Below are 10,464 nucleotides of genomic sequence, written 5' to 3' on the forward strand. Positions count from 1 at the left end.
CATTTATCGAAAACAACCGAAACGCGCAACATAAGCAATTCAAGCGTTACTGCAGCAAAAAGAGACAAACAGAGAACGCATAGTAATTTAACGCTAAAAGCGCTGCGTAGGCAAAGATCGACCAACGCACCCGTTCCTAGGCTAGAACAACTGAAACTTTCCAGAACCTTTGTAAAAACACTAAAAGCGCAACATAGGCACAAATAGATAGACACCTCACTCCGATACAATGTATAAATTGCACCTCATATCAATAACCTTTAATTAGGGCAAAAACACATTCCAAAACCAAATGTACGAAACCCATTGAGTATAAATAAAACCAATTCCGACCATGGCAAGTCAGAATCGTTCGGACTGTCAGGATAGGACTATGCCCACCCAACATCTATCGACTTCTCATTAAAAGAGTTTAGTTATGTCCCCCTACCCAAGGTAAGGCCTCTAAACTGCAACGTTTCCAGTAAGGGAAACCTCCTAAAGGTTTCTATGATCGCCTGGACGATCAAGTGTTATTCCACCTCGGCTCATGTCAGTAATAACTGACCTACCGCGACGTTGATCGATGCACAGTATGTACCATATGTACGCTCATCACAATACATGGCGACCGTAGCTATCACCTAACCCATTATACGTGCATCAGACCATGGTGGACTGCGACGCGGTGGCATTACAGGACAGCAATCAGATATAAGCGCCAGTAGTGTTGTGTTAAATAGTTCCAATGCTAAGTTAACATCCGGATTATCTTCCATGAAAGACCAGTCAGTAGATTGCAGCAGTTCAGCTAGACGGATAAACTTTGCACAAGCAATATTATCGATGGTGGAGCAGATAGTTTACATGGTAGTAGTGTTGTTTAATAAATCTGGAGGAATGTACACTACACCCGTGATAAAAGTACGTTTATTACCATAAATTCTCACCCAAAGTTGCTCAACGGTATCCTGTGTAGGACGTACGTCCCGTCCGGCAAAATGAGTGTATTTTTTGAGTGATTTGAGTGACTCTGTCGAAATACAGTGTCTCTTCGACGAATGAGTTACACCCTCGCGCGAGCCCTCCCCCTCCCCACCCGTAACGCACGGTGCGCTCTGCAGTTCTCAATGTGTTTGTGTTCTTTCCAGTCATGCTACGAATACATCTAAAGATATTTGATTCTTTCGTTTCTCGTTTTCTTTCATGCATAGACACGATCGCAAATACGCACTTATTCTAGCAGCAAACACAAACAGGGTCATTTTTTATTTCAGTAAACACTTTATTGAAACATAAAGTACACTTTCACAACACATTCACAATCTATCATACTCACGAATGACGTCATACAGCAAAGTACCGGGTCGAGCCAGGCTGCGGGAAACTTGTCGACAATCTGCGTTGCCTCTGTTCAGCAAATTCTTACCTGTCGATGCACTCACTGCATGTGCGTCTGTACATACTGTTCACTTCACACTTCACCAAAACACACCGGCGCACGAAATGCGCATCAACGCACTAACACTGCGCGCGGGACTTAGAACGAAACGCGCACAACCATCTTCGGCAAAGCGTCGCGCTGTACTGGTGGTTTTGTACGCGTAGGATAGGGGGGGACATACGGAGCGATGGTTCGATGCTGTAGTGTAAGCGAGACAACACGATGTGACGAGCAGTTCCAAGTTGGTGAGCTCGCTGAAAGAAGACACACACACATTCACAGACGGCTCGTCAAAGCACGGTATTTGTATTGGTGTTAGTGAAGCGCGCGTGTAAAACAGAATGCGAACTCTCATCGCAGCGCGTTTCTCCTTGCTTCCTCAAGCTTCCTCATAACCCTCGGCCTGAATCACTCAAAATTTGGGGTCTCATTGTTTGCGTGGTTGAAGCATATTCCAAGATACCAAGTGTCACTCATTGCGACTGGTTGTGTTTACTTGTGAACAATGTTCAGTTCTGATCGTTTAATTGCACTCGCGCGTTCGCGTATCACGAATTTCTACAGCAATTGTGAATAAAAGGGTTAAACATATAAAAATTGTACTCCGCCTGTGGTGTGCGCTGTCACTGTGCCGTCGAACTCTGCGCTCTATTGCGATGGCGACTGTGATCTGAAAGAAATATGAAGGTGCTATTAGCAATGATCCTATTCCGTGCTTCGGTCTTTGCGAACATTACTATCACGATACAGGGTTTTCCATTCCAATTAACAACTGTTCATAGTCTAGTAGTGGGGGCTTCACGATTCTAGTCAGTTTTTTGTATGGAGTTTGACAGTTGGAGTCTGCAATCATGTGAACACTTCATACAAAACCGCACAGAAAACTAGCCTGCAATTTTCAGTCTACATTATTTTAGCCTCTAAGCTAGAATTAGATTCGAGTACCTGCTCGAAAAATGGCAAACCAAGGTGGTGTTTACATTCATCCCTAGGTGCATTAAAGACATCTGGTGATGGAATCCAGAATCAAAGTGTATGTAGTCCAGGTGGTCATGCATGGACATGCTATGAGTTTTTTATAACCTAATTTGAATATCACTTTTTGACAGGATGGGTGAAAACTTGTTCTACCAAGCTTTCTGGAGGCTTGAGAAATACTCAAAACATTCTTAAAATCTTCATTCAGAAACAGAAACGATAAAAATCAGAGGACCGCAGTATATGGAGCAGTTCGAACGCGAATGCAAGCGGATCAGCACCAACCGAATTTCCGGGTCCAAGCAGAATAACGGCAGGACAGGAGCCGGATCTCAACAGTTAAAGCTAATAAATGTGTGTCTCAAGTTGTTAAAGCTAATAAATGTGAACCGTGTACATATCTTTATAGATGATGAATCTAACGCCGGAGCGGAGCTGTGCGCGTCTGACGGCCGAATTAGATTTACAGGAAGAAAATAATTTTGAGGATGTTGGCACGCAAACAATCTAAGAAAAACAAACAACAGGCTGTCACCGAGTGACAGCGAGAACCGAGCTAGATAGAGCGTGGTGTGAGCAGACAGCGCAGGATAAATCCCCACCTGCAGAGGGCAGCACCTCGTGAAATTACCCGCGAACAGGGCTGTTGACCCAACACCCGAAAGCCCGAAGCGTGCGCCATCGCGAAACCGGGAATATGCTGGTCATGAGCAGTAGCATTCGACAGCGGGAATAGAGCGACCAAATTTTTAAGGGCTGCAATTTAAGCATATTTTTCGAAGTGCAATAAAGTTCAATCCTGTAAAAAAAAACGAATATTCCACTCGATTTCCTTCAAGCTGCTAACAGAGGATGATGAAGAAGATGTTTACATAGAAAGAGATACGAAATACCAGTTTTTTTACAACAAATCGCTGTAGGAAGGACTACGTTATGTTGCCGTAACGAAAAATCGGTCCCGATCTACGGCCAACATGATACATGGTCTGTTGTAAAAAAAGCTGAAGCTCTGCCTACCTGCTGACGGTTGAACCCTCTTAAAAACGTCCACCAAGGTCGGGATGCAAATCCAACCAATCTTGGGTGGGAAGTTTTGGTATCAGGGAATAGAGACCGTGATAAGAGAACATTTTGGGTGAGTGCAAGTTTGTTAAAGTTTTATAAATCTTATAAAATAATACAAATAGCAATATACTAATATCTTTTACAAGGCGATTATCCCACATGTTAATCTATTTTCTTTGCAGGTTTTCATCGATGTAAAGGTGGTTTTCATCGATCTTCGATGGTTTCATCGACATAAGTCAGGCAACAGATGTATGAAACAGGTAATAACAAGATGCAAGCAATTTCAACACATCAAAAATAGCCAAAAACATTCCCGCTGCAACTTATCCGCAGTTGATGCTTAATGGTTTTGGTTGGCAAGTTAGAGCCTACTTCGGTCTAAATTCCCGGTTTTTCCCGGAAGTTTTTCCGGTTCATTATGCTTTGCGTAGCGGTTTTATCGATACTTCAATTCCAAATTATTATCAGTTATCGCCTTGAGGAATACGGGGCGTAATTGGGATCGCCCACTAAATCCACTTTTAAATTTGACACGACCGCAACTTCACGAGAGATGATTACGAGTGCAAGGTAGAACGAATAGGCACACCATACCTCAAATGCGCAAGAACCGATATCGGTGAACGTAAGTACTGCACCAGTGCGAATGAGAATTACATATATTGCGTATCATATGTGAGAAACGGAAAATGTTGTCCTTACACATGGGTGTGATGTTGCTCGCCTGTGGTAAGTAGGGAACCATATACAAAACATTCCGTTAATTTAAAATGCACTTAGTACGATGGTAAACAATGACAGCAAAAGTTTGCAATAATTTCCCTTTTTTGGAGAATTTCCCGGTTTTTCCCGGACAAATAAAATTCCCGGTTTATTCCCGGTTTTCCCGGTTTTCCTGGTTGAGTGGCCACCCTGATTTTAAAAACCAATGGTTTCTTAGTGACACAAATTGTATTTGCCAGTTTGTGGAAGCTAAGGAGACACATTCTTCTTTAGTTGTCGTTGGTATGCAGTATGAGTCAAAAGAGGAGATGTTTAAGCTTTCTGCAAAGCACCATATTTCTGAAATAGAACTATCGTCCACAAGTTTTAATATTTATAACGGTTTTCAGTCCAGAAATTCCAAAAAATACAACATTTTCTTGTCAATGACAACGTTTAACTGTCAAAATCAAAATCGTCGTAACTCGAGGGGGTCGTAACTCCGGGGACGCCTGTATACGCGAATGCGCATTACGCGATTCCTCTAAATTTGACAGCGCCATGTGTTTTTGCAAGTATTTTAATTCTTTGAAATATTTTATGCTCTTTTTGAATTTCCTTAATGTACTTAATGCATTTTGCATTACATTTGTGCAAAAGATACCTGTTTTACAACAAAAAACTCAAATTCAAAACTCTGTGGCGATATTTTTCAACCCACAAACCAGTAGTGTAAACTATTTTTACATAGGAATCCGCTATACGCGAAAACTCGAGATACGCCATTGTGCTCGCTCCCGTACGATAGCGTATATCGGAAAATGACTGTAGTCATAAATGCAATAAAAAAACAAGATCAATACATTTTTTGATTCTATACCCTTTGTTATCTAACGCATATTACGCCAAAAACCTGATAGACGAATACTTTTTGCACGCCAGTCAAACCACTTTTTTTAGCTTTTAAAATGTTTTGGTTGTTATTGCACTATCGAAATGCTCATTTTTTAGCAATACGGGTGCATTGATGGTCTCTTTATCAAACCTCATCATTATTTTTAGTAACCCATGCCAATTGCGGCCATTATTCGCCTTTTTCAACAAAATATTCAGCTAGACGAATACTATTTGGACTGACTGTAACTCAAAACTAATTTAATCTGGGTGAACGGATAAAGAAGACAGCAGACCAGCGATATCCCTGAGAGAATAGCTGGAAGGATCGTACGGTACCCACAGAGTAAAGGGGAGAGACAGAAAGTATCGACTTTTTGAACTACTTTTTCATGGCCATTGTCATAGACAAAAACTATGAGCGAAATACTCCAGACAATCTGCCACAATTATAGTGCTTTTCGTTTTAAAAAAATCCCTTCGTCGTATATTGACTTAAATGCGACGATCACCCGACATATGGTTAACGTTCACTTGACGCACACACGACGTCGTAAATAATAACTGGCTGGGTTTTACTAAAACATTATACAAATTTCAAAAATATCACGAACTTTTGATTAATTATAACATTTGACTCATTTTCCGTGTTATTCGCATATCCAGACGAGGTCAAGTCCCGATGATCCCCGATAAACAGCGCTCCACTGTACCTTCATTGTACAATTCACATTGCGCAATGGAGTGACGACAATTATTCTTACCAACAATGAAACAGAACCATACGCGATTTTTCATGATATTCTTCACCAACATTTTACAACAAAGTTTTAACAAAAATATTTAATGCAACACTATAGAAACTTGATGGGAAGAATGATACATACTCAGACATCATACTACCATTCGAAATTGTTCTGAGCATTTTCAAAGAACTAACTTAACATAATACATAGTTGCACAAACAAAAACGTACGTTTAGCTATTTCACATTCTTTTCACAAGGCAGCGAGCTTATTGTTTACACCAGGACAAGAGCAAGCACTTTCAGCCAGATTAGTTGTCGCGAATTATAAACATGGCGGACATTTCTACATGCGATAAGCTATGTTGCTATCTAGCTTAGCCGGCGCTCTAGCAACCATCGAACACGACATCAGACCAAGGTCTATGTAGGAACGACATACCGTTACGTCAAGGTATGTGTATTAGGACACGGTAATCGCGCATGCGGACCAAGGTGGATTAAGAATATTAGATGGCGGAGTCTAGAGCATTTTGACAATTCGTCACTTGACGTAAGGTCTCCAGGATTATAATATTATTTACATATTTTTAATTGGTTCATTTAATTTTTCTACCATTTTTTTAAATTAAAATTACTTATAAATCTTCTTCGTTTTGGCTCAACAACCGTTATCGGTCAAGGCCTGCCTGTACCACTTATGGGGTTGGCTTTCAATGACTTTTTGGATTACCCCCCATCAAGGTGTATGGATATTAGGAGGTGAAGTGCTTCAGAGCAAATTGACATTTCACGACTTGACATAACAATACTGGGGGCTCCGGTATTAAAATCGGGGAGGGCTGGACGGGGGTATAGAGAATTGTATGCGATTTGACATAACAATACTCAATGATGGCGCCCGGAAAACGCGCTAACAATTCACCTCCTTAATAAACACACCTTGCCCCCCATAGCAGGATAGTCAGTCCTACGTAGGGCGGCACGGTCTACTTGGGGCTTGAACCCATGACGGGCATGTTGTTAAGTCGTACGAGTTGACGACTGTACCATGGGACCGGCTTATAAATATGTTACCATTAAAACAAAGATTAAGGTGAGTTATTCAGTGTTATTTAGTGAATTTATTGTTTATTGTATTTTCGACATATTTGAATTTACAAACTAAGAAATCAAACTTCTTTCTGAATAAAAAAAAACTAAGAAATCATTCATTTTTCCTATTCTCATATTTTATCCTCATTATCGTCTCGTAGATCAACATGAACAATTTAAGTGAGATTAGAAATCTTGTTCATATGATTTTAAAATTCGTGACAAAACAAATCATCTACTCTTTTGTTATTACAGATGGTCGCCGAGATACACGGTACCTCTTGTAGGGATCAAGAGTGAGAGAGAGAAGTTTAGCGAAATCAGAGAGAGCGAAAATATTGAAACATGCAAAAATGAGGATAAGAGAGGAGAGATTGGACGAAAGCAGAGATAGAGATGAAGAAGGCGCGTGGAAAAGGAGACGGACGTCTACCGGTAGTTAGCGGTAGCTGGGATCAAGAGAGAGTGAACTCCGAGAGTGAATCGAGAGAGAGAGAGTGTGAGAGAGGGATAGATCGTGAGATCAGGGAGAGAAGACAAGTCAGGCGACAGGGAGAAATAAAGGAGCCTCGGGTCAGTCTTGTGGTTGATCGCAAAGAGATCGGTTGAGCGTGAAACAACAACAACAAAAAAAAAAGAAATTGAAAAAAAAAAAAAGCCTGATAAATAATTAAAATGTGTGACGATTACGACAATGGCGCATGTCGGTAAGTTTGGTGGTTTGATTAGTTCGAGATATCCTATTGCATATATAAAAAGGCAAAATAAGGTACTCGGTGTTTGTTTCGCGTGTTTTGCGTGCGTGGTGTGCGTGAACAATGTAAGGACGGAATTGACGCTTTAGCATTACCATTGTTCTCTAAACAAAAGACCGCGCATAAAAAAAGTGTGGACAAAATTGGCGCTCATACACCAGCCTTGTTCTTTTGACGTGATGATGTGTGTGTGAATAATGTGTGGTCGGAATAAAAAAAAAAAAAAAAAAGGGGAGAGCCTCGAGCGGTTCGGTTTGTATCATGATACGAATAGCCAATTTTGATACAAAAAAAAAAGCGAGAACCTCGAGCGGATTGCGCATGTGTATGATAAAATGAGAGCCTCGAGCGGTTCAGTTTATATTGTAATACAAAAAAAAAAAAAAACCAATTGCGTGTATATTAAAAAAAAAGCGAGAACCTCGAGCGGTTCGCACGTATATATACATATTATAAAAAAAAAGAACGAGAACCTCGAGCGGTTTGAACGTGTGTATGAAATAAAAATGAGAGCCTCGAGCGGCTCAGTTTATATTGAAATACAAATAACCAATTGCTAGTATAAATATATATATATATATATATATATATATATATATATATATAAAAAAGCGAGAACCTCGAGCGGTTCGCACGTGTATATATATATTAAAAAGGGGAACCTTGAGCGGTCCAAACGAATTTAACATAGTAACATAACAAAAAAAACTAGCTGGTATGCAAAAAAAAAAAAAAAAAAAAAAAAAAAAAAAAAAAAAAAAAAAAAAAAAAAAAGTAAAAACGGTGATTCGAGTAAGGGGGCGACTCAACACGTATTCGAAGAAACCTTACCGCACGCGTGCGATCGTGATACACACACATTGAACGCTATTAAAACAAAAAGGGGTACAGGAAACTGACATGAACTATTCTATTGTTGTCTTTTCGTTAGCGACAGAGAAATAACAAAAGCGAACGTTGACGCTTTGATTCGGGCTTTGGAGAAAGAAAAGCAGAAGAACTCCTTTTTAGAATCACTGTTAAAGGATGGTTGCGTGAGTTCAACGAAACGACGAAATGACTGGATCGAGGAACCTTCCGACAACCAATTGTTCGAAGCTACTCCTCGTGGATGTTCTACATTTCTTGATTCTGGAACACAATCCACCAACGAGGCTTCCATGTCGGCGTCCATGTCTTTCGCCACATTGCAAATTGCCGTTTGCCAACCGAAAGACGGAAAAGAAGAAGTGGACAAGACGACATTCGATAGATGGAGAGAGTTATTTGAAGCGGCAATGGAGTTTGCGGGAATTACCAGTGAAACTCTAAAAATGAATGCCTTTAAAATGAAGGCAGGCCCTTCACTGTTGGGCATTCTAGAAAGTACGTCGACAAATGATTCAGCCAAGGATGCGAAACTATTTCCATACACTAACACAATGGATCGATTAGATCACTATTTTAATTCCCATTATTACGTGTTTCGTCAGCGTCAAAAATTACGCACGATGAACCAAATCAAAGGTGAATCGGACTACCAATTCGTAAAACGAGTGATCGAATCTGGGAAATTATGTAATTACAAGGAGGAACAATTAATCGAAACAATTGTCGACGTGATACAGGTGCATGCTATTAACCCCAAAGTACGTATGGCAGGATGGAAAATTCTCAAAAAACGCGGAACAATAACAGATCTACTGGAAAAAGTTCGAACATGCGAAATAGAGAAATTTAACGAAAACGCTTTCGCTAGAGACCACAGACAAAATGAAACTACATTAGAGGTTTCCGCTGTGTCGCATAACACCAACGCAAAAATGTCTCGCACTAGGGAGTTTCAACGTGATTATCCCTCATACAAACAAAAACATTGGGGTATGCAGGAGAATAGAGGCTTTAGCAAAGGCGAATTTTCAAAATTCTCCACGAATCGTTCATTCGGTATTCGTCGCATCCTGTGTTGGAGATGTAGCAGCAATACACACCAGCCAGAAAACTGCTACGCAATAGATAAAAGATGCCGCCGCTGCAATGTCATAGGACATATAGAACGTGCGTGCCATCCTGATCTCTTAAACAATAGCAAGCGCTATCCGACAGATGTTGTCGAACCGGCTGTACCTAATAAAATTCGGAAAATTGCTGCTATTACGGAAAGCGGTATTCCTGGAAAGTCGGATCACGAGCAAACAGCCGTAAGTGAGGCTTTTCCAACCGAATCTGAGTAGAAATCTACTTATTTTTGTTTACTCTTTTACTCCATTTATTATTTTTTATGTAATACATCAATATACACTTTCCTAAATTGGCGATGAAATTTAGAATGAATTTCAATAAACCTACTTGATTTAATGAATAGATGAACAAATTCCTTGAATTCAAATATAATATGCAAGTTGTGGCGTTAAAAAAAAAAAAAAATTAAAATAAAACAAAAAAAAAAATTAAAATGCATGTATCTATTGGGATATGATCGGGTATACAAACATAAAGTAAAACGTATGCAGGAATAAATATTCTTAGACATAGATAGCTTCGATTCGATCATATTTTACCATCATTTGTTTAACGAATTCTATATAATAAATTTTTATATTTACGTTTTAGGATGTATCGCAACAAGTGCTTCAAAATAATTCCATCGAGATCAATAATTTCGTGAGGGAAAACAAATCTTTGCATAGCATTTGCCAAGAAAAAATCGATCTCGTGTTCATTACAGGTTACGTAGCGGGCCTCGCTATTAAATTTATGATTGATTCGGGTGCGGATGTTAACACTATAGGGAAAGATAGTTTCGATTGTCTATCAAAGGAAGA

At 39.8% G+C, this 10,464-nt stretch overlaps 1 protein-coding gene across 1 annotated transcript; it reads left to right on the forward strand.

Annotated features, from left to right (window-relative positions):
- The first annotated feature begins 7,187 nt into the window (after window positions 1-7,187).
- On the forward strand, window positions 7,188-10,089 carry LOC120903151. Its single transcript, XM_040312401.1, has 2 exons — window positions 7,188-7,612; window positions 8,592-10,089. Exons 1-2 carry the CDS (start codon window positions 7,581-7,583, stop codon window positions 9,871-9,873), a joined length of 1,314 nt encoding a protein of 437 aa, XP_040168335.1. The 5' UTR covers window positions 7,188-7,580; the 3' UTR covers window positions 9,874-10,089.
- Window positions 10,090-10,464: the final 375 nt, after the last annotated feature.

The sequence above is a fragment of the Anopheles arabiensis genome, chromosome 3 (genome assembly GCF_016920715.1).
Source record: "Anopheles arabiensis isolate DONGOLA chromosome 3, AaraD3, whole genome shotgun sequence".
In the NCBI taxonomy this organism is placed as follows: domain Eukaryota; kingdom Metazoa; phylum Arthropoda; class Insecta; order Diptera; family Culicidae; genus Anopheles; species Anopheles arabiensis.